Source organism: Amblyomma maculatum, chromosome 1 (genome assembly GCF_055883805.1).
Source record: "Amblyomma maculatum isolate TAMU_Amacu chromosome 1, ASM5588380v1, whole genome shotgun sequence".
Taxonomy (NCBI): Eukaryota; Metazoa; Arthropoda; class Arachnida; order Ixodida; family Ixodidae; genus Amblyomma; species Amblyomma maculatum.
This window is the reverse complement of record NC_139344.1, coordinates 353,742,173-353,770,045: the sequence shown is the minus strand read 5'-3', so window position 1 is coordinate 353,770,045 and position 27,873 is coordinate 353,742,173. Positions and strand designations below refer to the sequence as shown.

The window sequence follows — 27,873 nt, the reverse complement described above, 5'->3', positions numbered from 1 at the left end:
GATAGAGGCTTAGGATTCGGTCATCATCTCGCAATACTAACGGCTATCAGGCACATCAACTGGCGGATACATTCTGTCCACACTAGGCATAAGTTACGAACGACAAGGCGGACTGACAGTTGACGTTCCCAAACATATACAGAGGCTTTTGGTCATCTCACCGATACCTCGAAACATGCACCCAGAGATTTACGCTGAATGTCGTGCAGATAGAGCCAAATCTTTGGCCAAACGTTTTCTTAATGATACATCTGTAGTGTATGTCAAAGCTGCAGATCCGTCGGCTGGAAAGATCGTAGCAGTGGTCACCACACAAACATGGTACAGACATAACTGGAGGCACTATACGTACTGAACACACACATGTTGGAGGAGAAGCAGCCATTGCTGTAGCCATTGCGGGATCCTCGGCAGAAACTATAGTCAGCGGCTCAAAACTGGCGATACGTAATTACATGTTGGGAAGTCTCCCGACAGGCAGAGTGTTTGAGCAAAATTGTCAGCCCCCCAACGCATTTGCTTAATCTGGACGCCTGCTCATGCCTATCTTGCTGGTAATGAGGCGACTGATAACGTAGCTCGATAACAGTCCCGTCGAGCTGGGTCATGCAGCATACCCGCTACAAACTCCGGCGAGGACAGGCTGTTTTCTTATAGAGAAATCCTGCAGCACTACAGGCTTTCCAGATTGAGATTACCCCTGCAGACAAACGCTCTCCTAGCGCCAGGCCAAAGTATGGCGTTAACTTCGAACTAATACCTATCCAAATCCCGATTTCTGTGACGTATATTCGGAAGGACTGTATTCAGACAAATGCAAAAATTGTGATGCCAAAGCCAATCTAAATCATATAATCTGAAAATGCCCACGTAATCTGAAAATATAATCTGAAAAAGCCCCTTCATACACGACTGTGGTCACTGAGAGGCTCTACTTCTCAGCCCTGAAGTTCATCCAGCTGGCTGAAAACGCCGCCGCTGCCCAAGAAATAGCGGCCGTCGTTTAAGCGGTCGGCGACCATTTGGGTCGCTAATCAGGTGAGGACGTCATCAATCGTAGAGATTCATTATACTATCTTCAGTATACTGTGTCTGGCCCGAAAATACAAGGATACCGGCTTTGCTGTTTCACAAGTTGTCGCCCCAAGCACGCGCCTAGCTCAGAAACGCCTCATTGAGTTTGGAAAGATCCCATATTTTCAGTACAAGCTGCAGCTAGACAAACTTGTTTCAAACGAAAAAAGCTACTATTTCGACCAAACTTGAAATCAAGTCGTTGAGGAATGCTCGTAGCCATCACAATGATCAAGTTACAAACCAGATTCACATAAACGTCACGCTCTATCATTTCTGCTAGCTAACGTTCGAAGTATTACTCCAAAGCGTGGTTCCTTATCTAGGGTGTTAGGCTCATCTCTCCCCCCCCCCCCCCCCCCCCCCCCCCCCCCACCTCATGTCTTGCTACTAACTGAAACCTGGCTTAACAAATAAATTAATGATACCGAGATTCTCCTTTTCCATTCAGACTTTGACATATTCCGGAAAGATAGGCCTGCTAATTTACGGGATGGGAGCCTACTTATCGTTACTAAGAGGAGTCTGAATTGATCACTTATTAACATCTCATTACAACTGGAAATGATCTGGCCTCGCTGCATTGCAATACGCCTGCACGCTCTCATAGGTATTTGCTATCGGCCCCCTAACACTGAAATATCATTCACGCCCTTACTTCATGAAGCATTAAACACGTTAACGCAAACGCATTCAAACACTCATGTTCTTCTCTTTGTTGAGTTTAATTTTCCATCCATATCCTTGTTACCTAAAAGCAATGCTGCCAGCGATTTCTTGAAAACGTGTATAACATTTGACTCAACGCAACTTATAACGGATCCCACACGCGTTACTGATCACTCCTCCAATGTTCTAGATCTTGTATTAACAACTCATCCTGATAACTTTACTCCTATCCCCCTGCTCCAATGTTTGAGCGATCATTCAGCAGTACGCACTTCCTTTCATTACAACGTACAAAAGAAACAAAAATGAATAGACACTTACTTTATATGATAGAAAGGAGTATGCCAGCATGAACAACGAATTATCAGACTATTGTAACCTTCGCCGCTAATTTCCCACTGAATTCGGGCGATACAAACTGGCCACCTTTTAAAGCGGAGATGCATCGGGTTATGCACCTTTACATTTCCACGATTACGATAACAGAAAGAGTACCATCACCATGGTTTACCGCATCCTTCAAACTACTGAATAACCAGAAAAAAACAACGCATTTTTCGTTCAGCTAAACAATCTAACTCCCCAACCACATGGCAGAAATAGCCCCGCCGGGATGGTGCAGTGGTACGACGCCCGACTACTGTGCCGGAGTACCCGCGTTCGAACCCGACCTCGTCGGTTGCGTTTCGATGGAGGCGAAACGGAGTGGCGTCCGTGTGCTGTGCGATGTCAGTGCACGCTAAAGAACCCCAGGTGGTCGAAATTTCCGGAGTCCTCCACTACGGCCTCTCTCACAGCTTTAGTCGCTTTGGGATGTTAAACCCCACAAAACCAAACCAAACTAAACATGGCAGAAGTAATAAGCAGTCTTGAAAGGATACGACAAGACAACTGCTCAAGCTAAGCGTCAGTTTTTTTAACCACTTTACCTTCTATGCTGCAAAGTAATTCAAGACGCTTCTTGAGGACTATTAAACCTAATAAAATATATCAGATTTCACTTCTTAACAGCTCCAAACTTCTTATATCCGAGCACGAGGTCGCATATGTTCTAAATAAAACTTTTAGTTCAATTTTCACTAATCAACCGCGTGACACTTTTCCCGACGCACCATACCTTACGCATCCACTCATGCAAAATTTTACATTTCATCCCATGTCCATTGTTAAAATCATCGAATCTTTGGAGAGCTAGTCATCCACAGGCATAGACGTCATTAATGTCAAAGTTTTTAAAAATACTAAACATACGTGTAGCCTGTTATTGTCTCTCATTTTTCAGGATTCATTCAACATCGGTTCAATCACACGTGACTGGCAGGTGCGCAAGGTCATCCCAGTCTTCAAGAAATGAAGCCGTTTTTTTTTAGTAACAAGCGTCTTTTTTAAAATAATGGAACATAGTTTATATTCGGAGATTGCTAAGTTTTTAACGTTTGTAAATTTGTTTAATCCAAATCAACATGGTTTCCGCAAAAATCATTCTTGTGAGACTCAGCTTGCTCTTCTCCGGCACGACCTACATTTAAACCTAGACAGCAACATCCCGATTGACGCAGTATATTTAGATTTTGAAAAGCGTTTGATAAGGTTCCGCATTCTCATCGTTTGTTATAGTCATCGCGTCTTAAAATTCACCCGGGCGTTTTGAGCTAGATTCGAGGATCTTTAGCTAACCATAAACAGTTCGTGTATAATAACTCACACTCTTCCTTCTCAATCCCAGTATTTTCAGGCGTAACGCAAGATACCATGCTTAGGCCTCCCCTTTTCGTAATATACATAAATTACCTGCCCCTAATAATATTTATTTTCATATCCGCCTCTTCACTGACGACTGTATCGTTTACCGAGCATTAAAAACTCCGCGACTGTCTCGCGTTACAAATGGATCTCTCTCGCATGCAGGGCTGGTGTAACACTTTGCTCATGTTTTTAAATGTCTCTAAAATGGACCACTTCCATTAAACGCCATTGCAACTAATTGCTCCAGATTGCAGCATCACTAACATAGGAGGCATTTAAATGATGTCACGGGCGCCATTTTTGGTGCAGAGCAGTTTCAGAAGTGCAAGCTGGAACAGGTGGCGGAAAGGCGATTAGATGTGCCTTCTGCATCCTTTCTCCATGCTTCTGCATATGGCTGTGGTACATGCATCCCAAAATGGCAACCACTGTGACGTAGGGGCCTATTGCTTTAATGATGATACTCTCTATAGTCACTAATATACGTCAACAGCGGACTTTGTGTTTTAATTGAGCGTCCTGCGCTTCTAATCGTCACAACCGAAGACTGAACATAGCCGCTGCACGACCCTCTTTCCTAGTAGCGAAAGTCACGATTAACGGGAAGGGTAATAAAGGGCTCCAGTTTGCCAAAACCGAATCAGCGAAATATCTCGGCGTACATATTTCTTTCTTTCTTTCTTTCTTTCTTTCTTTCTTTCTTTCTTTCTTTCTTTCTTTCTTTCTTTCTTTCTTTCTTTCTTTCTTTCTTTCTTTCTTTCTTTCTTTCTTTCTTTCTTTCTTTCTTTCTTTCTTTCTTTCTTTCTTTCTTTCTTTCTTTCTTTCTTAGACATTTGCCTTTGACATTTGACATTTACAGCATGTTATTACAGCATTTACAGCATATATTACAGCATGTTAACTAGATAATAAATTTTGCTACCCGCGCTCTAGCTTATATACGACGTAACCTTTCCATAGCTTCTCCCCTTATTAAACAACTTGCTTTCGAAATGTTTGTGCATCCTTAACTAAAGTATGCTAATGCTATTTTTGACCTATACCAAAATAACCTTATCAGCTCCCTCTAATCAGTTCAGAACAGAGCAACACGATTCATTTTGTCAAATTATTGCTATTATTCGAATACCTCAGCACTAGAACTACAAATAAACTTACCCTATCTAGCCTCACGGTATAGAATGGCGTGCCCTAACCTTCTTTACAAAATTTCCCATTCTTCGCCATCTGATAACACTTGCATAAAAGGAGCCCACCGAATCGCCCACTTCAGCCACATTAATGCACTGTATTCCCCACAAGCGCATACTACTACTTTTCAGCAGTCATTTTTCCTGCGCACAGCACAGGACTGGAATGGCCTGCCCAATAAAGTCACCACAATCATCGACCCCAAAGTATTCAAGCGGCTCATCGAAAACATTTCTTTATGATCTTTATTATACTTGTTTGCCCTGTAATGCTCGTAATGTCTCACAGGAGACATTTGATAAATAAATAAATAAATAAATAAATAAATAAATAAATAAATAAATAAATAAATAAATAAATAAATAAATAAATAAATAAATAAATAAATAAATAAATAAATAAATAAATAAATAAATAAATAAATAAATAAATACCTTTCTGCCAACCTGTCATCAAGGGGCCATTTTAGTGTAGCCAGCTTATTTTGGGTAATTTTGAAGAAACCATTTAATAAGTCATTGAAACTTTTCATATTCGGGACAATATGATTGAATGCTGTGAACTGAAATCTCTCGTTGATTTTGGTAATTTTGGGGTAGAGTCCCTTGTGGTGATTATAAGAAAAGACAAGGCCGTTTTACAATAATAAGTCTTGGAACCAGTTACATCATCTGTGAAAGGCTAATTATTTGCGTGTAAAAGGATAAAATGCTTCAGCACTGAAGCTAGCGTTTGTTGAATCCTGCAAACCCGTGTGGATCAACTTAGAAGATAATCCAGGGCAAACATTGTTTTTGTGCTCTTACATTAGCTGTGTTCTGGCCCGAGAAACTCGAAAGGTAAAAACGTTACCGACACATGGCAAACGTAATTTGGATCCTTCTTCACTTAAGGCGTCAGTAATTACTACCTGAAAATCAAAGCATCAAGCGACTGCAAACGAGCGGACGAATATTTAACATTTGCTCTTTACCATCTGTATCTTTCCATATCTCGAGAAGAATATGTAGATTATGTCGAAATACTTATTTAATATGCGCATTGTATGTGACTCACTTATGCGCCCCTAAAACGCATTAGACGATGTGAAGATGGCGCCTAACATAAAAAAAAACAGGTGACATTGTCCCACACTTCACCGTTCGTAGAAATGGGCGCATGCAAGCTGGTTGGACGTTGTATAAATCGACTGTCTTTAGAGAGCTTGGTATATTGATCCGATTTCATTTTGGCCGCGTAACAAAAAGTGATGCTTCTTTTGCAAGAATAAAAGTTTTGTCATAATAGCTGAAGCAGATTAGCTCCATTTTACTTTACTTGACGTCGCGCACGTAGACTGAAATTATACTTAGCCGATGTTCGGGCTCATTGCCACGAATGTGCCCTGATGGGAAAGCTGCGATTTCCTGAGATGAATCTGCCAGTTTTCAGCGTGTGCGTCATTTTGGCGCTTGTTTCAGCATCAGAGTAAGCATTTATCAGCTATTTACGCGCACTGTTGAATGCAACATAATTACGTAAGGATGCCGTTTCCAAAGTGCTTAAAGGCGTGACTTGTACCGAGGTATTTGTCTCAGGCTGACGACGTTCGAAAAATTTCTACGAGTAGCAAATTATTTGCACTGGCTGGCGAAAACGAACAGCCTCTTAGGTGCGGGTTCAAATCGAATATACGAGTAAGTAATACAAATGTAAACACACTCTTCTGCATGCAGGCAAGTGTTTGGTTACCAGCGATAAAAGTTGTGAATTGATCGTTGTGGATCAATTGAAGCATGCCACCCACCATGCGCGTTATTCAGTTTAGGATTTTTTTTGCCACCATATAAGTGTAACAGAGGGCGCTAAATTCTCCAGTCTATTTACATCGTTTATGGTTGTGCTGCACCCTTGCATATTTTGTTTACGCCGAGAAAACAGGCAATGCAGTACTGAGCTCATCCCATAGCCTTCATTTTCGTTAAAACACAACATATACCACTGAGCACAATATGAGTGCTGCAGTTGGTGGGCTGTTCCTAAATTTGCAATTTTTTCTGTTGTGAATTTTTGCCGCTGTGACAAATGTTTGCGAGATGTGATTCGGAGAAACCAATCCTTTCTGGCTTGCCAATTATTCACTGTACCGCATGCAGCCAGCACATATCGCGAGGCTTCTAAATATTTATGTAATTGCTTTGCCATGAGACAAACAATATTAAAGTTATTTGTCCGCGAACCCGCATCCGCAAACTTTTGTCCATGACTACACTGCACGCCATCTAGTAGAGAAGCTTTGCGCCTTCCCGTGATTTATACTGTCTATATTCAGATAATAGGTGTCACCGATTTAACCGTTTTATTATATAGACATATAGACACATCATCTGGTTTCTTAAGAGGTGGCTAACGCTAGACGCGGAAGTTGGTTAGCTATAGATATGTTTCCGCCTCCGGAAGAAAGATCAAGGTCCTGTAACCTTGCAAGCTCCCTAATATATATTGAAGAAATATTAGGAAGTAGCCTATTGCGCTTCAGGCTGAGAGGGCGAGTGCTTGCTTGCAATAAATATGACGCTAAACGTTTTTATTAACATTTTTCTTTTCAGATGTGTCTTCCCTCCCTCGCGTCAACGCCCACGTCAATATACTTGCCCTTTATTGGTAAGGAATTGTTTCCGAGAAATGTTTGCACTGATGACTAAAACTCGCTTTTTAATAACATGCAATGTTCCGGTCAATGTGCCACAATATAGTATATAAAACAATCATACCAACATGGAGGGGTCACTAAAGAGTGCTGCTGTGGAATAAAAACCACAGCATGGGTTAAGGTTCCTTTTAATCAGGTCCTTAGTAGAGGGATGGTTTCATGTGCACACGAATTCCATATTTATGGCAAAATATTACACAGCTATATAGAGTACAGGATAAAAACGTAAAGAGCACATCCTTAACTAACAGTTCGGCTGTCATCTACCAAGGCTTGGTGAAGACGTCGTAACATGCGATTTCTGAGAGTCCGTACTAAATCATTTTTAATTTGCTCTTACTTTCCTTGAACTTTTTAAAAGACATGGGGCCCAATGTTTCTTCTTGGATATATTTTTGTACTATTTACTGTGTGTTTTAGTGCCAATTCCTGCTTTGATGGCCATTTGAGAGCTTTAACAAATGTTTTCAGAATTTCGTTTCTGGTGCGATTCTTAGCAGACAAAAACGTGATCGCAACATTTTTTTTATAATGTCATTACAACATCATTTTTAGTACGTAGTTGACCACTCCACTTCCGAGCGTTGCTTAACCCTTCAGCGCCAACCCCGAACTGCACTGGTAATGGGCGCTTGGACCAATTGTCACCAGTATTGCGTCACTCGTCCTGCTTTATGCTGGGCTGCTCGTACCGCCAAAGATACGTCATAGACGCCAATCGCATTGTTTACAATCTACTACATTAGAGCGTGATAGCTGTCGATGAGATCAAAAAAGTGTTTCGTGCCATTACACAACATTCTTAGTCGGAGAAATAGAGCTGCTCCTTGGAGCTCTTCCGACAGCAGCGGTGCTCACGATCGAGAATTTGTTCCTGACATCGATTGTGACTTCTTTTGAGACACACATGCACTGAGCAAAATCTGGCGCCCGAGACCCACTGCTTACAGTAAGGAAAAGCCAATCTCAAGGGAAGCCTTTTCATTCTTAAATTTGTGTGTTAATTCTAACCGGAAACCGGTGAACATAACTTCAGAATCAGAATTACATGTAAAAAACTGTGACTACACGAAATTTTTAAGTTTTTGATTATGAATTTGGGCGGGTACCGTTGTGATGCCCTGATTGTTGCATTGCAAATGTAAACAGTTATTTCGTTCTAGGGGACGAAAGTAAATATGCTATCTAGATTTCATGTTCGAGAACGCAGAAATCTGATATAGACTTCATCCGCTCCTACAATATGTTAATTCACTGTACGACCCCAGAAAAGCAGTGCAACAATATTCAAATCATGAGTTTAAAATGAATCGATGAATCGATTCGCTTCTCATTCCTCCTGCGCAATACAAATTCTTCTATTTGCACATTTTGCTCGGTTAATACATAAAAGCTCAAGGATCGCCGGCACACAGACATTGTTTCTAAGCTGTCTAGAGGAAGATTGTTTGGAATGGCCGTTGCATTACCGGTATTGGCTCCTCAAGTATACAAGATCTTTCTGTTTGCAATTAAGAGCTGTAATTCTTTGAAAGGTGAAACTTTTCTGCATTCTTTCACCTCATTTCGTGGGGCCATAAGAAAATAAACCTTTTGTTTTTTAGTGCATAGTTCTATTTGTTTATGAAATCGCGCTGTAGCATTCTATACTTTACCTGCTGTTAGAATACGACACTTCCCTTACTCAATATGGCATTCACCGCACGTAGGTAAAATACTCAAGAAGTGACAAAACCAATATTATATATATTATTCAATATTGCTTGAGACCTACCATGGAATACGAAATGTGATTTTGCGCACTTTTATATTTACACGAGGAGAAACCTCAACATGAATAATCGCGTGCAAGGACTTCAAAACGCCATTGACACAGACGGTTGTGAAGCAAATTGATACCGCCAGAGCCCTTACAGTAGACCAATCCTATATCTCAAAATGCCACATTCGCTTTTTTTAGTAGTTAACGAAAAAAAAAAAAACTACCAAGCAATGAAACAAGGTTTCGTAATGCCTAAAGGTAGAAGTGCGTATTGGTGCTCATCTAGAGACACAATGAACGAACACAATTAAAGAACACCTTCCTGTTCAATCGAGCGTTTCACAAGTTTTGCCATTTACGTGAAATATGAAAAAAGAATTCAACTATTTAATAACATTTAGGTTTGATGCAGAAACATAGGCATACCCTCATTCACAGCAGATATAAAACAAGTATCATAAAAGCTAATTGCGATACTAAACTGGCATCATTTTTCCATAAGGCTACATCAGAAAGAAATATATTTCAATCTTTCGATTATTACCTCCAATTCTCACCTGGTGCTAATGAAAGGAAGCCAGTGGAACCTCCAGTTCAACACTTTATTTGCCACAGCTCTTCTCATCATCTTCGTCCCGTAGATGTATATCAACAATCCATGCTGTCCTTGCCTATTGTTCTTGTAATTACTCATTAAATTACCTTTCAGTGCCGTCCTATGCATCGCCCAGGAAGCACGTGTGCGCCTGGTTGTAAGTGCGCTAGTCCGTTAGACGGAGGCCTTCCAAACCAGCTACTTTGCGTCTCAAAACAACTGCACTAATTGGACACTGAGCTATCGTTTACTCAGAACGAGACAAATATATAATAAACCAAGTTGGAAAGGTGACTGGCGTTTGCATATACTTTGAATTGACGCATTATGTACATGGTTAAATATTTTGTGCAAAATTATGACGTTTATTGAGAGAAATGCGTAAAGTTCGGGCCTTTTCATAGATGACTTATGGATGGTTTCAGAGCAATCAGGATTCGGTTTCTCATACATCTACGGGTCTCTATGTAAAACTTGCCATCCTGACAGTGAGACGAGAAAGGGAACTTAAATGACGAGAAATAATGTATAATGCAAGTAGTGCGGACTTGAGAACCTAACGAACAAGAAACGAACTGCTATGAATAGACCAAAGCTTGTGACACTTGACAAACAAGCGTGTTAACTTGTCTTAAAACGACGCTTTTTGTGATTTTGTTTCTGACAAGATGTCCTATATGCTCAAAACAATAAACGACGATTGTCGGTGGCACTATTCAAACACTCAATTGTTAAACTGGGATCCCATACTGAAAAATGTTTTCGAAACGTTTTCCTAGCTTTGCTATTCACTTTCAGGTCGCATTTCGCACTGAGGTAAAATTTATTGGTAAAATATGTTTTATGCTGTTTGAGCGGAATGCTGAAATGATGTTATTCGGTCAGAATTATTTATATATCTTGATTGTGTATAGCATTACGATTGAGCAACTGAACCAACTTTGGTACTTTAGTGGCATTGAGCATTTGTTCAGCAGAGCTTCCTTTGTCAAATGCGCCACCTTGTTTGAGGCATTTTCAAAGTCTTGTAAGAGGCACGTCATCGTTACACGTCTATCTGCTGCATTCCTGCGCATATGATTGCCTGCAATGACATAACTTTTTGTCTACAGAACGGTAGTGCTGCTGAGCCAATACAAGTATCTTTTTTTGCTGATTTAGAACACTTCCCTGTTTTCTAGCAGGGGGTAGGAAACCAAAATAATCATGAAAACAACGGTGTAGAAATGGGTGCTGGCTTTCAAATTTATCTTGAAATAAGTCACCACAGGGTATATATGTGAATTAAGCCGTTGGTAATGAGCTAGAGTGCAAGAGTGTTGTACACAGTACTGAATAAGTGAAATTTGATAAACAAGTGTTTGGAAAACATTAGAAACTGAAAAGAACAAGATTCACAAAGGCATCTGCCTTATGTCAAAATTTTGCTCAAACATTAGACATTCATTTGTACCTGTTGAAGTAATAAGCTATGTTTCTACGTACAGCTCTCTTTTGGAATTTCCATGCATGTTTGGGCAGCAACATGTATGTGTGTGTCCTTTAACCATATTATCAATGCTGATTTCCAATTCTCAAAGGATGCTAGCATTGGGAAATGGTGTTCGACTAAGCAGCGCAGCCTTGAGCCATTCCCGAGCATTGCTACTGCCAATGTTCTGAAGCCAAGAGCAAGTTCATTTTGATGCTTTTACTTTATGATAGTGCTCGGGCAGCCTGCCATAGGTAAGCTCGAGGTGGGGCGGGGACCTATTATTTTCTTAGAATTTTGTCCCATGGCAACCAGGCACCAGTAGAATGGTATGCTTGTACCTATTGGAAACTGCGTTTTACCTGACAACACTAGGTGTCAAGCCTTCCAGTGCAATATACTCACACCACTTGGAAACTTTTGTGCTGTTTCAGTTGAACCCACTCCTTTCCTGCTTAGATTGAATGTAACAGTTGCTGCTACTCATCGAGGATTGCCAATTTTTTTGCATGCATGAGTTGTGTTCCTGCATGCTAGGCACTTTTCGTGCATCAGATAGCTCTGATGGTGTTAACTGGTCACTGATTAGAATCTGGACAGTTTAAACAAACAAGCCCAGTCCTTAGATGTAAGGTATGATTGATAGTGCCTGCTAAATAGTAGAGCCTGGTGAATTTCAAAAGCAGTAAAAAATATCAAAAGCATGTCACACTTCCTTTCAAACAGCCAAACTGCCTCAACCTCTATGCTGGCGTATGACCCTGTGGCGACATCGCTCTAAAAAAGGCATCCCATTGTCCGCGTCTCTGACTGATGGCTGATGTGCTGACATAAACGAAATCATGTGCCATGTGATCTGTCAGTCTCGATAGCCCTTTTCTAGCATGAAGAAGGTGTTTAGTGGCTTGTACCATTCCATGTATGCTTCAGCATGTCCTGTATGCTCACCTCCTTGCACAACCTTACATTGTGAAGACACACACTAAAGAAACAGAGAGGAAGGTTAATTTGTTCATTATTTCAAAATGTGCACCTTCAGATTCTTGAATTGTCTGCCACACACATGCTAATGATGCAATTCTGTAAGTTCTTTAAAACTAACATCCATATGTTTCTCAATAAATCATTTCTTTTACGCCAATTCAGTGTTGGGATTATGATCAAACATGCAAAGTATTGAATTCAATTTAACTGCTTTGCCTGTTACATTGCGACAGTAGCACCCGATGTGCAGAGTCGATCCCATTTATCTAGAGCTATCGTGAACTATGATGCGGAAGAAGCAATCTGAAATTCTAAACTAGCTACTGCTTTTAACTGATAATATTAGCGCTCGCAGGCTGCCGAAAATACTTGTGAACAGCACAGACACAAGCTCCTTGCCAAATGGAAAAAAGTCGTCGATAAGAGTTCACTTAATTTGCTCTGCAGGAAAATCCTTCGAGAGCTCCAGACAAGTGGGGTAGACTCAGTACACTGCCGTTTCGGCTAACAAATGCATCATATTCAGTGCAAATGCAAAACGTATATTCTTGCTTATTATTATTCTCTTCTTGCCAAAAATGCTTCAATTTCATTGACTTTCAGGATTGCATATGTTGCTACAAGCAGCAGCTGTGTCTAGGTATTAAATCAAGCTCGTTAGAAGTTTTTAGCTACTACTGATATTCGGCATGCACTTTCCAAAATAGGCAAAGTAGAGGCAGGTACCTGTTTCCCTTGCTTTGTGCTGCCCTTTGCTGGAGTATGTTGTTTGTATGTATTTGAAGGGCCTCGCTGCCAGTGACCCATGACCATAATTAGCCGTCATGTTACCTAGGGCGCAATATCTTAGTGACACCAGTCTCCACTGTACGCTGCTACAACAGCCATGGCTTAAACGCTAGCGCAGTTGTAGGCGTTCAGGATAGACAATATTATGATGCATCCATTATCGGCAAAGAGCATGCTAGCATCTTGTAAATCGCAACGTAAACTAACCTGGCACTACTGACCAAATGACACACAGGCGCGAGCGATCGGAAGCCCCGTTGAGAGTGGTCAGCGCTGGAAGAACAGCAGCTAAGACACGCACGGCGCAGCACAATCACGGGCCTACATTGTTCATACAACATTCTAGGACAGGCACTACGGAGCGCTTTACTTAACGATACTAACGGCGCAAAACCACAGGCACGGCCGCTCAAAAGCGGCCGTGACACAGGCTTGCGCTCGCGAGTGGGCGGCGCCATTTTGTTTAACCCAGCTGTTAGCTGTCATCGCCTCACCACAATATAAATTTTGTTACAAGCACTTATTTTATCTCCTCAGTCTTTTTATTAATTTTACATTTCTCATTTGAAATGTTTCTTGACCACTAAGGGCGCCTTTAAAAGCGAAAATAGAATTGATCTGGAAGCGCGTCATAGCACTGCACAGCCAATAGGGCGCTGTCGCGCTGTGCTAAGACACGATAACCAGCTAAGACACTTTTCGGCTATTCAAGACAATTTGTGTGCAAAAGACTGCTAAACGCGTGCGCTTTCTACGTATAATGCGCTGGCACCTACGCTGCTATCATCGCATCCCCACATAACAGAGAAAAGGAGCGGCCCTGCGCGCTCCTGTTCGAGACTATTTTCCTCCTCGCTGCGAAACGGTCTATATTCCCAAGACTGCAGACTGTCTGAATCTTCCGCAGACTGCAAACAAAAAAGAAAAAAGAAAACACGCAAGGGACGCTTTTACAGGTTGGCAACAAGCCAGGTTTAATATATAAGTCGTGGTCTCACGTAAATTCGTACACCCTGTGCCAAAAGTTTATAGCTAAGCGAACCTGCTTGTAAGCCATTCAGCGAATCTCATGAAGCGTTTGTGGAAGCCCTACCCTTTGATGAGGGTATGACTATAGACATTTTACCTTCTCGAGACTTAGAACACGGGGAGTACATCACGAACCACACGAAACGGCTGAGAAGCAAAGGCCTCTTGGTGTCCATGTCGACAAAGGTGTCCTTTTGAATTGTATGCTTATAAGTGTGCATGTTTAAAAAGGACCATGGTCGCTATCGCCTCATACATTTAAAATGAAGCTTACATGTCCCTGTAATCTTTATACTGAGTCCAAGTGTTTTAGCACGTTAAAATGTATTCTGAATTGTCTTAATGTTCACAGAATCTTCCGCAGAGAACATTAATGCGATGTTCAGATGTTAGTGATATGGTTTCGTTTCCGACGCCTTTCGGAAATCACATCTTTCTATTGGCGTTAACAGGGGTGTTCTTTGATTCGGCGCAGACATTAGTAGACATTAGTAGACATTAGTCACCAGTAGTGAAGCCTAGGCGAAGGTCACACAAAAACATCAAGACTAACTATGGTTACAAAAATGAAACCATGTGTAACTATTTCTATAATGTGTGGGGCTCCGCAGCCCCTTTAAGTGTTTTAAACCGCGCGCGCGTCTTCCTATTTGTATTGTGTTTGCACGGGCAGCGCGAGTGCGCATGAGCGAGCAGATAATCGTGGGGGGCGTGATGTTAGCGGCGACAGACAAGGGTAGATAAGCGCGTCGGAAGCAAGGCACGTGGCCTTTTTTGCCCCGGCGGAGAGGCCGGCGCGGGGCAGCCGGCGAGCGTCATGGGCCAGCAGAGTGTGCACGGACGACTTAAAGAAACATTGCCGACACGCAGATGGAAGCAGTGCCTGCAGAAACGGCCTAGGGGTATTCATGTGAGTTGCTGTCACGCGCGCGAGGAGCCATGCTTCTTGTGCCGCCGTTAGCGCTTTGGCCCTATTGCTCGTTTTATTCGCTCCGCAGTGTGTTTTGTTTCGCCGCGGTAAAACCCTGACATTCTTCCCGCTTTCCTTTGGTGTTCTATTGTCACGCGCATGAACAGCCTGTTCGCAGCGTAGTAGCGCCTGATGTTTCTTTCTTTTGCTTTTTCGTTTATCCGGAATAAACCGGTGTTTTTAAGAGACTGGATTTGTCATTCGTCGGGCGAGACCATGGCTCGCGGACCCGTTTTTTTGAAGGCGAGGCCTTCAAATGGAAGCGGTTATTTGGCACAGGTACAAAAAGATTTATGCCTCCACATTGCATGCTGCACTATACCTTGGGGGTTACTAGACTAATTTTCGGTCAGATACTGTTAGGTTTGTGATATGTCTAATTGCACATGCTGTGGCATGGTTGCCACCAAACATCGCACGAGTGCGCTGCACAAGTATCGCAAATGTGGAGGAACGGTTAGATTGGGTCTCAAGTTCAGCAGTTTGTAGAATTTGATGCAGAAGCTCTGCTGGTCTTAGGTACCGAAATCCTATTGGTCCTTGAGAAATATCATATATTGTATATGTGCGGATACATGAGCTGCATTTTTCTCAAAAACGAAAGGTCGAAATAAAGCATACACATGAGTCATGACATATGCTTGTTGCATTGCTTCACTCTTGGGATGTCAGTGAGTGCGTCTCGATAAAATATTGGCGCAGGTGGCTATAACAAACTGACGAATGTGTCGCATAAGTTTTTCTGCACATGCTTATATCTTCCGGAGCATACGCCACATTCGTTGAAATTTTCATCTTTATGTATGCTTAATGTGCCTTAATATGTGTTGTTATGAGCGCATTGTGCGATATCCGGACGGTGTCTTACGTCCAAAAGACACGAGTTGGCATTTTCCAAGCCATCCACTTTTGTTCAAAATACGCTAGCGCAAGAGGTGGTTGTCGATACACAACCACAGTCAACGTAGCAATTCTACTTTAGCAGGGTCTAATTATATGCATCACGAGTTTTGATCCGCTGCTTTTGGAAGTATCAGAATATCACAGGCTTCAACTTCGTGACACGGCCATAAACAAATGAGCTGAAATCAGCATTTTTTCTAGCGAAGGTACTCTGCTGATACCAGAGAAGAAAAGAAACTATTCTGATTCGACGTGCTCGCTCATTTACCGCGCCGATGGCCTTGGCTCGACAAGGCTAGTAAAACATTCGATCTAAATATTACGGGAGTAGCGCATTCGCGCTCCACGATTGTACTGTTCTCAATCGTAATTTGTACGGAGGAAATCAGCTGCGGCCGTGACTCGACGGTCTCGTTGCAGCGGTAGGCTGACATGCTGGCTACGGTAGCAGCGAGTTCGCTGCGCTCGCGTCAACTTGAACAGTCACGTGCGCCAGATGGCTGACGTACACGTGAGAAGAAAACAGAGAAAACAGGCGATGACCAGTGTAAGACTTTTCGTTGACCAAACTGATGGCACATACCTACGCACAGAGTGATCGCCCAAGAATTGGGGTGCAGATAGTTTTTTTAGATGTGCACCTACATGTACGGCTACATGTACGGCTACATGTAGCTGTACATGTACAGCTACATGTACACCTACAAGGAAAGGAAAAATATAATAATAAGGGAAGCATTGAAATAAACAGGTGAAACCGTAACGCATGCGGGAGGTTGAAACTGTTGCGTTTGTAGCTAAGTATTAGAAAATTTAGCAAAGCAGATGATTCTATTACAATAGAAAATTTTGCGTGACGGGAAAAAGAGATCGGTTGCTGTAGCCAGCTAAAGTGGCGACAAATGACGATAATGCAAGGTTGGTGAAACTGGGGACAAGCGTTTTGCAATGAATTCTTCAACAACCTCTTCTCAACATGTTGAAGCGGCGGCAAGTCAACAAGAAATGGTCTAATGATTCTTGTTCACCGCAATATGCGCAGGAGGCAGAAAGCGCCAAACTATACGTCTGCAAATAAAAATTTAGGGGAGGGATAAGGCAGCACAGCCTTGTTAGAGAGACATCTGCCGTGAACAAAATGATTTCCTGCTCCATGAATGCGTGAGATGCATGCAATAATCAGGTTTTAATGCAGATCCAGTTTACGTACTTAAAAACAAATGTCTCCGAAACCTCGCTGTTTTGAGGGACGCCTTTGCCGAGCTATCAGCACTTTCATCTGAAATCCTTGTGTACCATGTGTACAAAGTTCTACTGCGGAGGGAGCCGTGATAAGGTGTTTAAGATTGGAAAATCCACAATTAAGCAAGGCATGAACACGAAGATAGAATCACTTATGATAGCCACTGCAGAAAGAGATGGGCCCAGTTTGCGAAAAGCAAGTACGACTGCCAGAAACTCTGCTTGAATGATTGCGTTGAAATCCGGAAGACGCACAGAATAGGACCAATCTAAACGCGGACAATATCTTCCCACACCTTTCTTCTCGTTGCATTGAAATGCGTCGGCTGATACCGTTATGACCATACGGAGGCATCTTAAATGATCTTTCATTAATCCGCTTGAAATACGGGGTGATATATACTTAATATTCTTGAAGAAAATGCCGTTAAATACAATGCCTACACAAGACACACTGTTTTGAGCTGGAAGAATGTTACAAAGGAGTGTATTTAAAGATTCAAGCGAATTTTGCACTAGTATCACCCGCGGAATATCGGAGCATAGCCCTATGGCAAAAAAGGATGTCAGTTGGCAACATAAAACATCCAGGGAGCGGTTGAAATTGGATTCATAATTATACATCTGAACAGTTGAAATTTGAAATCTAGATAAAAAAGGTGGAATTCTGGTTTTAATGAAAAAAAAAAAACCAAAAATGTTGTTATCCACACATTTGGGAAGCACAAGACACGACCGAGGCTCCTCCCTCTCCAAAGAACAAGCGGGCGAATTCTGTTAGCAGGCGAACCAGAAAACAACACAGAAACCCAATTCTAACATTGGTCGAAAATACACAGCATAAACCATTAAAAGCGCCTCTCTTAGCATCTCTCTGTATTCCAGGCTGGGGATTATTTAACCTACGCAAAACTCCCACGGAACGAGCCCCTTTCACTGCAATATGATCAATGTGAGATTATATCGTCATAAAAGACTCCAAGATATATCTGAGACGTTTGTCAGGCAAGCCAGCCTTTTCGCTGTTGAGGTTTCGCTTTTCACGAAAGAAAGTAGGAAACTTAATTGAATTGTACTTGAATCATTTGTTGCTGGTATGCTAGAGACCGACTTGGATTATCTTCTAAAACAAGGCTGGCGACTTCTTTACACGTAGGGTTGGTTTCAAGCCCCAGAACCAATATTCAAGAGAGCTCAGGTGCAATTCCAGGCGCACTGCAAAAATGTAATCTCATCCTCATAGACGAATGGCCGAACTTGATTATTTGGAACTGAGCTCAGCAGTATTGAAAACCACAGGCGAGAGGACTGTCCCTTGTGGAGTGCCCATAGCTTGCCCTAGAATGCCTTGGCTTAGTGTACCAGAATGGACCCCATATAAACAGAAAAACTCTGGTTTTAAGGAACGCAGATATCCACTCAATTAAATAATGTAGAAACTGAAGAGTATGTGACCTTGGCAATAAAATTTCTTCTACACTCACAAGCGTTGGACATCTGTAGTGTCACCAAAGCAGCATTGAGTTTTGGCGCCGTGAAAGGGTAATTCGACTCTCGAGGTTGGCGTGCACAGTCCAGGGAAAAGATTTGAAACAGAAACTGATTTGTCAAAAGCTTAAGATGTTTTCGTGGTCTGTGAAGTCTGAAACAAGTAAGACTATGTTGAAATATTTGATGTCAATGAAACTGGTAACTATGTTGAAATATTTGATGTCAATGAAACTGGTACACTACTCTGCGCGTAGCTGCTACCATAATTGATCAATTTTGTTTATGAAAGGTAACCTCACGGCCCAACGGCACTATTAATGGAAGTGCAAGCGGAACAAGAATAGAATAAACAGAGCATATGAAATGGGAATACAGCAGTGCAGTGTAACAGGACATACCGCTCAATGTGCGAATAATGGGAGAAATAACAGCAAATGTAAACCTGCTTGGCAAAACTGGGAAGATAAAAACAAACAATCAAACATCAACAAGAAAAGAGCACTCATGTGGCACTGAGACTCAAGAAACGCAATTAACTTCCGTGAAAAGCAGGCATTGAACGTTTTTTTTTATAGTTTAAAAGCTGTAAACTATAGAAGCTGTATAGTTTACAAGCGGCCTTGTCACGTAGTGGGGACAAGGCCGTTGACACCAAAAGAAGACACAGACTTGATGGTACTGAAATTAACGCTTTATTGGGCTGACTTGCGCCCGCAAAAGAACTAAGCAACTCGGCGGCGGCGATAGCAACAAACGTGCTCGTCGATCGTCGAACAAAAGAATTCCCGTCGCACTCGTCAACGCTCAATTTAAAGGCTGCTCAGAACAATCTAGATAACGGCGCAATTGCTACCAGCCCAAGCTGGAACATTGTAGTATGACACACGAGTGGCCGGAATCTTCGGGATAGATCTCGGTGCATCTTGCGCAACAACGAAAACTGATAAAGGTGTGACTCGCGACATCGAGTTTTAACGAACAAAAAATACGGAACTGATACGCGAACCAGAATCAGAGTGTTAAGGCCGTATGCCGGCGGCTGTTAAAAAACAGCAAATACAGTTTTGAAGGTTTCGCGGCAATAGAGTCAAAAGACTGCTGAAAGAGGCCTTGATCATTTTCTTGGTCTAGGATCTCTATCAATGCCAGCAGCAGCAGCAGGTGGTAACCTCATTGTTATAGAAGAAAGCTTCACCTGAAATTGTAACTGGCGGGGCATAATTAATTGGATCCGTTGAATCTCAAACAGTAAGCGCAAAATAAGTTCAGACAAGAAACGGTTCTTTAGCTCTTCGGCGATTATTTCAATTGCCTTGATTTATTCGTTGGAGCTTAAAACAAACGAAGGTGCATTCCCTGAAGCCGGTATGTTTTCCCGCGGCCTTAAAAACTCGTGAAGTGCGTGTCAGTCGCCCGATTTAAAAAAAGTAGAAATTTTCAGCAATACTCGTCTTTCGCTCGCGCGATTGTACATTGAAATGTAGCTATGATAAACTTATAATCGTGCTAGGTTTTCGGCCACTGATTGTGAAGGAGCTTCTTCAATGCAGCCTTTCTGCGTCTGTAATCTCATGAACAGTTTATATTCCGCCAACTAGCTGAAATATTTAGTTTTGATGAATACACCCGAAATTCAGACTTCCTACAACATTCCTCAGAGCCAAGCACATACGTTTTGATTTTTGTTCTTTAGCAGTGTTAATAACTGACGTAAGAGTAGAGTTGTTATAATTAACATACCTCAAATGATACGTAGCAGGTGTTGAACAGCATTTAACGTGAAAAAAAAAACAACGTCGGCAATATGGTCGTAAAGGTGAACAATCAATTGTCTGCCAATTCATTACAGAAACAAGAACTGGTGAAAGTTAAATCTAATCCAGATTGAATGTGTGTTCGGAGGAAAGTGGCCGAACCCGAATTCCTGCACGAAAAGGTATTGTCTACAACCAAATTCCAAAGGCGCTTGCAGCAGGGATATGTCTTATAGGCCATGATACATGATATGATTTAAATTCGTCAGCAAGGAGTATTTATTTCCGATAATTATCTATATAATAGACCTAGCGGTCTGGTGTCTCGATGGAACGGCCAGCCGCAATATGAACTCACGGCCAAAACGTTCCTTAAATAAATGCTTTCATTTTGAGGTTCTGCAAAGTCCAGCAGTGCAGCGATCTTTTTCGAGCCTGGGCGAATACTTTCCTGATCCGCTAGGAATTCCTGCACCAGGGTTTGTGACTCACCGAATTCACACTTCTGACAGTTCAAAGAATGCAGTCCAGGCGCAAGACTAAGCCGCTTATTATGGCATGGAAATTACTTCCTTTAAATAATTACATCGTTCAGGTAGCCCATGCATACCTCTCACTTTAAGGCCACACGGTATGTTGTCCATAAATAGTTTGAAAGTTGATGGGTCAATGCACAATCCGAAGGGCATCATATTAAATTTGTAAAGCAGCACCAGTGTCGGGTTGTTGTGGTTGGAAGGCCATGGTGACGTTAGCCCTGGTGGTCTTCCCTTCAGGCAAGAGTCGAAATTCCGGAGCTTGGCCTTGCTGACGTCGACTAGTGCGGCTTTCAGGTGCTGCCGCAGACTCTTAGAAAATTCGGCGGCCTGGACTCAATGCCGGGTTCGAGTTACGTGTAGGGCAACGCTGCAAGGGATTCGTACCTAGCACCTCCACCAATGTCACATGAGGACAGCCTGAGAACAGAACAGGTCAGCAGGGCAGCCCTGCTGCTGCTGAACCAGCACGACGGCGAGGAGCCCCGGAAACGCTGCAAGGACCGCCCGCACCAGCATCTTCTTTCTTCTCAAAAAACGTTCGCACTTCCTCTTCTTCGGCTACAATAAGACATCAGGAGCAATAGTGGCAGAGGAAAAATGGTTTTTTGAGCAAAATCGTACACAGATGCGTACTGTATCAGAGTATCGCGTAAGTCATGCTGGTCGGACGAGGAAAAAATTATCACATGGTTAATATTTGTGCCGCAGTGAGGAACCGCTCTCAGGCGCGGAGAAAGAGACACAAATCGAATGAAACGGGCTTCATAGTCGTCAAATGTATCCAACGTGAGGCCAGAGGGTTGATAAGTAGATTCCAACAAAATTTTCACATTCAACACGTGGGTGTTACCATCTACGACCTAACAAAAAGCACCGCGGGTACTATAGTATATGTCATTAAAGGCGTTGTTCAAGCCGGCTTCAATGGACACGGGGTGGATGCCGGTTCGACCTGCGGAGTAAGGGACAGGACGAAGTATTGCCGTCAGAGTTGGTAACCAGACCTCGTTGGTGATATGAAATGCTGCATCAATAGGGTTAGTCGTCTCTTCTACATAGGCAGAGAGGATATAATGCTGCAGAGAAATTTCGCTTGCTGCGCACTTGACTGCTGCTTCCCAATCTTGCCAAACGTCAGTGCCGAGAAAAACCGCATGCTTGGCTCGTGTTAAAACGTCGCTTTTATCCTTAATAGTCTCCACAGAAATGGCTACTGAGACGCAGCAGAGACCACAGTGCGTAAATGCTCTGCCCCAGCTTCGCGAACATTTGGTCCCATCAGGCTTTTGAAACTAAAACTCATTACAGAATGCGCCACTGCCCGGTAAAGCGAAATTGCTACACCATTAACATAACTGTAGGCAGATGGATTTGCGAATAAGACCGTTCCGAGAACTCACCTCCATCGGCCGCTTTTTTTATATTTTCCCAGCGGGGGCAAAGGCTAGCGGTGGCGCTGGTACAGGGGCCGGCCTCTGTGCTGGTGTGGTGGTGTGAATATGCAGTGCAATAACTTTAAGCCAGCCCGAAATGCCGTTCCCGGCTCTGCCCGCGGGTCGGGCTGAGGCAGCTCGGATGCCTTCTGCCTCGGGCTTGGCGGGGCCGGGGCAGGGTACATTGCCTCGGGCGGACCGAGTTGGGCTATTCATTTCCAAGTCTAGGCAGATTGTGCGAGATGCAAATATATAGTATATTTGAACATAACGATCTAGGCGTATTGAGTGCACAGTAGGAAGTGTTTCTTCCACGCCCACCACGCCCTTGCTTGTCCCCTTATCATTGTACTGCCATATACATTTAATACTGTTATATATTTAGCTGTAATTCTGTGCCACAACTCAGCGAGAGCACTGCGCAAGTGAACAGCAAGCAAATCGAAAAGTTTTGAGCAGTAGTCACCGGAAGTTTTATATCTATCCTTTTGTAACTTTTTGCCAAACGTCTCTGCGAGACGTGCGCTACGCGTGATGCTGAACGATAACAAGTACCCTATTTAAAGATAGGGCGGAAGTGACATTTCAAGCCTTGGTAGCGAAAACGCATTTTCCACGTGAATGCTTGGTGTGACAGAATTCACCAAATTATACATGCTTCCTCACTTCCACTGCCATCTGCCTATGTTGTCTGCTGCGCTTATTGTTGGCAACAAGTAACCCTATTAGGGTTTAACTCACTTGTGTAGCATTTGCATGGAAAAAAGTTGCCACGGCGGTTAACCGTAGTGACACATGAAAAATAATTGTAGTGGTCTTTCGCTGTGGTACTTTAGAATAGAGATATTTATTGCTTATTAATCGTTCTTAGAATCCCCAAGTGTAAAATTTATTTCTCCCACGAACTTTACTTAGCCATGCTTCATTTTCATTTGCATCAGCTCTTCATCAGGCTAGCATTTCACAGCAGTGAGATTATATCAAGTCATTCCAAGCTTCAAGAAACCTCATAATCAATTGCTAGGCTTTTTTCTTATGAAAATTTTGATTGTATACTGTGCAGAAAACATCTCGGATATTATGACGGGGGCCTCGTGTTACCATTATATGGATCATTTTGGTATTTCGGAACGGAGCCCTGTCAGGCGACAGCATGAGAACGCTAGATTACAAGACTGGGTTTGTAGTTCTGGAAATATTTATTGTCTCCGTAAGTCCGTGGTATTTGTATCTAAATGGCTGTCACCTTCATTTCTTAAACTACAGAAACAACTCTAGCCACATTTGCGAACTAGCAGATGTAACTTACGTGCGGTTACATCAGAGGTATTTTTTTCGGAGAAGACCAAGAGGTTGAAGTAAAACTTACACAAAACAAACGCCTATTGAATCTTTTCATATTTGGGACTTAAGTAACATATTTGTTGAAACTACTGCCATGAGATACTTTAACACGCGGACGAATCTAACGAATTCGGTCTTTAATATCTGTGTCTTTTTATATCTCCCGCAGCATACAATATACGCGTTGATATTTTCGTTTATACATCCGTGCATTCATGAACCTCATTTATGTCAGGCCATAAAGACAATAGACAATAGACGATATCATGACGGAGCATTACGTCCACAGGACACGAGTTGGCACCTGCCGCGCCGTTGACGTTTAATATTTAGTCACGCGCGTGAATTGGTTGTACGATGCAAACCTATGCAGTCAACATAGCAACATTTTTTCCATAGGCTCTAATGATGTAGTTTAAAAGTTTTCATCAGCTTCTCTTCGTCATTTCGAAATGTCAGAGACTTCACCCCCCCCTTAAAGTAGGCATTTCGTCATACTGGCATGAGCGAAAGAGCTGAAGCCTCCAGAAGTTCGAAAGCAGATACTTGCTGACGTCACAGATGACGGCAAACTAGCGCTTATTAACTTGTGATTTTTTGGCTCATTTTCACGAACAGCGCTGCTTAGCACATTGCGAATCCTTGAGATGAAGTCACCAGTTTTCTGCGTGGGGATTATTGTGGCCTTGGCTGCCGCGTCAGAGTAAGCATCTTTAGTGCTATATAGTATAAATAGTAACAGTGCCAAATATAGCAACAATGTATATATATAGATTTGTCTCAGCTTGACGACCTACATAAAATATATAGAACGATAGGTAAGCGCCAATCCTTATGGTAAAAATAAAGCTATATACTTTTTACATGAATGCTAAAGACGCGCGCCCTACTAAATGCATGCTGGATAGGGCTGCTGCATGATAGAAATATAGCGTCTTACTTGTAATTGACTCTTTTGCAGTTGTTGGAGCTGAACGTCGCACATGTTTAGTCGTACATACATCGATCCGTTGCGTGCTTGTCGCATAAGCTAAGAGTCGACTCGGTGCTTTATTAAGTGAGCACTTTGTGCTAAATTACATAGACGGTTTGTCAGAATCCATGCGACTAATTCATACTATAGGATTTCGAGGTCTGTATTCTAACTCTTAGAATTCATCACTTCCCAAAGTTGTTCACAATATTTATCTTTGCTTGCTGACCGCTTGGAATTTGGTAATACAATAGTAGATGTCGTTCCGTTTAACGTGCACAAACAAGACAACATAGGGCAGAAACCGAAGGCTACAGAAGCTGCACTGTTCCTAAACGTACAGCCATTGTCAAAAGTGTAGAGCCGGAGGGGGGGGGGGGGAAGGGGGGGGGTCTGCTTTTGAGCGAAATAGCGGCGCTAATCTAGCGTTAGTGGAGGTCCTTCCCATTGGAGAGGATAGGACAAAAAATCTTCTTACCATCGAGAGATTCGGAACACTAAACATGTATTACAAGCCACACGAAGCGGCTCAGAAGCAGACCTCCTGGGCCCTACACTTTTGACAAAGACTGCACATATTTTACTTGACATTCCTCCCCCCTCACACGCGCACACGCGCACACGCGCACACGCACACACGCACACACGCACACACGCACACACGCACACACGCACACACACACACACGCACGCACACACACACACGCACACCCACACGGCGTGCTGTAGGCAAGCCTTGCGCCTGGGAGGGATTAACAGAACTTTTTCTGAGATAATCAAAAGGGATAGTAACTTTATTTTTACTGTGCGAGAGCAAGCTGCGGTTTGTAAAGCAACGCTCTAAATGCAATAAGTGGTTACCACTGCCGGTTCTTCGGAAATATGGGAGCCTGATTCCATGGAAGATGTCTGTTTCTTTTATTAGAATTTCGGTATCCAGTCTGAACGGTGAAACCTGAGCGCCTAGTGCAGCAATTCTGGCAGCTATATTTCTTGGCTAACATTTCCCTTTTCTCTAAACTTGTGTTTGACGCATGATAGCCATAGTCAATGAGGCACCATAAAACCCTGTATTATTAACTAACTAATATTTACTTTTTCAGATGCATGTTCCGTCCCCTGCGACAACGACCACGCCACACCTCTTGCCCTGTACTGGTAATTGTTTTTTGAAGGTTTGAAGGTTTATTAAAACGTAATACAATCGATAGTACATTCAAGAAACTTAAAGTTAAATTTTCTACTGTTGACTGACATACGCTAAGCCGGTAAGTTTGTAATATTACCTAGTGCTCTGTTCCATTTCGTCGCAAGCAGTGGTCGGCAGAGGAGGCTTCTTTAAAATAATAACCGCTGCATGGGAGAGGCCCTTTTTCCTTCAGATTGTGCATTAATAAGTATTATAATGTGCTCACAACAATCGAGATTGACGACCAGACCAAACAATACACAGCACATGGTATGGGAGAAACGCTTAAAGAGCATGTATTCCCACCCAGACACGAAACCTTTATTGCCCATCATATGATAGAGAACTTGTGTCATGCAGTCTAGGCGAAGCGATAGCAGTAAAAATAGTCGATTACTATTGCTCTCATTGATGCTTTCAAGATACATACGCCGTACATATTCGCTATCGTTCTGTGTTGTTGTCTACCGCATTATGTTACCACATCCTTTTTCTGAGGCCATTTGAATTTTAAAGAATAATTTTTGGAATGTAGCTTCCGATGCAAAGATTACTAAGGGGAAACAAAAGTCAGGCATTTTGTATGATTTATCTTATAATATCGATGCTGCACTTTTTATACACGGATTATGTACCCTATCTATGAATGGAAGTCGTTACGTACAATCGATCATTATTTTAATACTTACTGCCTCAAAAATTCACCTTTACTGCTTTTGAAGCAACTGAGTACACTTTTTGAGCATTTGAGAAAAAAAAAAAATCTATTTTTAATGTAGAAGTTACTATTCACGCGCTTGCTACAATAGGTTTACTCAATCTGTAATTCGTAAAAGTCATGCAACATTATTCAAACCCTGGCCGCCTAAAAACAAGTGATTCGTTTTTATTCTGCTGGCGGAAGGAAAATTTTTTCAAGTTACACAGCGCTTTTTTTTTATGAATAAGCCATTTTTAACAAGAAGACTTCACCGCTTACGGTCTTCGATTACGTGTTCTGTACGCTTACAATTGAAAACTATAATCCAATGCCTGGTATTGATGCCAATAAGTAAATACAGCTGGCAAAAAATAGATACCACGAGTCGGCAACGCGTTTTCTTTAAAGAGACGAACGAGCCCTATAGTACGCGCGCTTTGCAGGAAGAAATGTGAAAAGGGCGAAAACTATTGAATGTGGAGCACTCGTCGTCTCGAGAATTCTGCATCGTGTCGGCAAATATATGTTTTTTTATTATTAAGAATATTTATAAGCCAAACTATAAAGGAATTCCTTTGTACGCAGCGCACTGTATTTTACGTTCCTCTCATTTATTTGTAACTCCATTCACTGCGCTGTTTCTTTTTATTTTATTTTCTCACTTCTATATTCTTGAACTGTCACCTCATGAGTATTACAAGACCAATGGAACTGAAAATATAACATAACATAACATAACATAACATAACATAACATAACATAACATAACATAACATAACATAACATAACATAACATTCATCATTTATTGCTCACTACCCGTGCTTACTATTTTATCTTTAGGCATCTGTGAGTAGTCATCGCAAGCTTGTCTGTAGCGTCACCACAAATTACAGTAATGTGTAAAATACCCCTCGATGGGAAGCAGGAGTCTGAAACTATTCATCCAACGCTTTATTAACCGCCTCTTCCTTCGTATTACTGTCGCATGCTTGGCATACTATAAATAATTGTTTTTCTTGCACTAAGGATTTCTTTTTGATGCCGTTTTTCAGTGCCGTCCCTTACAAAGACCAAGAAGTTGGTGTGCCCCAGGTTGCAGGTGCGCCACTGCCTTAGAAGGAGGTCTTCCAAACCAGCTGCTTTGCATGTCCAAAGAGCTTATTTAGCAGCACGCTGGACCATCTTTAACTCATAACAGAGAGAAAAGCAAATAAAAATATTAACTGATAATTCAAGTGATCTTTCTTTTAGCGGGAATCGCACCATAGTATATACGCAGAGACTCTTTGTGAAAGGTATGCTGATAAAGAATAGCTTTTGAAGTTTAAGCCA

General features: G+C 42.2%; 2 protein-coding genes across 7 annotated transcripts in view; one reads left to right on the top strand and one right to left on the bottom strand.

Annotated features, from left to right (window-relative positions):
* Positions 1 to 27,873, bottom strand: part of LOC146207821 (uncharacterized) — an 89,136-nt gene that overhangs the window by 48,510 nt on the left and 12,753 nt on the right. The window contains exon 3 of one of the 3 annotated variants that reach the window (XR_014704297.1): positions 27,060 to 27,251. The exons of the other annotated variants lie outside the window; for them this stretch is intronic. The gene's annotated coding sequence lies outside the window, so the exon portion shown is untranslated. Of the gene's footprint in view, positions 1 to 27,059; positions 27,252 to 27,873 lie in introns of those variants that run through there. 3 annotated transcript variants of the gene reach the window in all.
* On the top strand, positions 5,916 to 27,771 carry LOC146207822 (uncharacterized). Of its 4 annotated transcripts, XM_084590612.1 has the most exons (5): positions 5,932 to 6,147; positions 7,269 to 7,323; positions 24,297 to 24,381; positions 25,755 to 25,809; positions 27,594 to 27,771. In XM_084590612.1, the coding sequence occupies exons 2-5, from the start codon at positions 7,269 to 7,271 to the stop codon at positions 27,705 to 27,707; spliced, it is 309 nt and encodes a 102-aa protein (XP_084446738.1). In that variant the 5' UTR covers positions 5,932 to 6,147; the 3' UTR covers positions 27,708 to 27,771. The 4 variants fall into 4 exon arrangements, 3 of the variants coding, with proteins under 3 accessions (XP_084446729.1, XP_084446738.1, XP_084446746.1); XM_084590603.1 differs by lacking the exon at positions 24,297 to 24,381 and having other exon boundaries at positions 5,916 to 6,147; XR_014704310.1 differs by lacking the exons at positions 24,297 to 24,381; positions 25,755 to 25,809; positions 27,594 to 27,771 and adding an exon at positions 9,844 to 10,023 and having other exon boundaries at positions 5,931 to 6,147.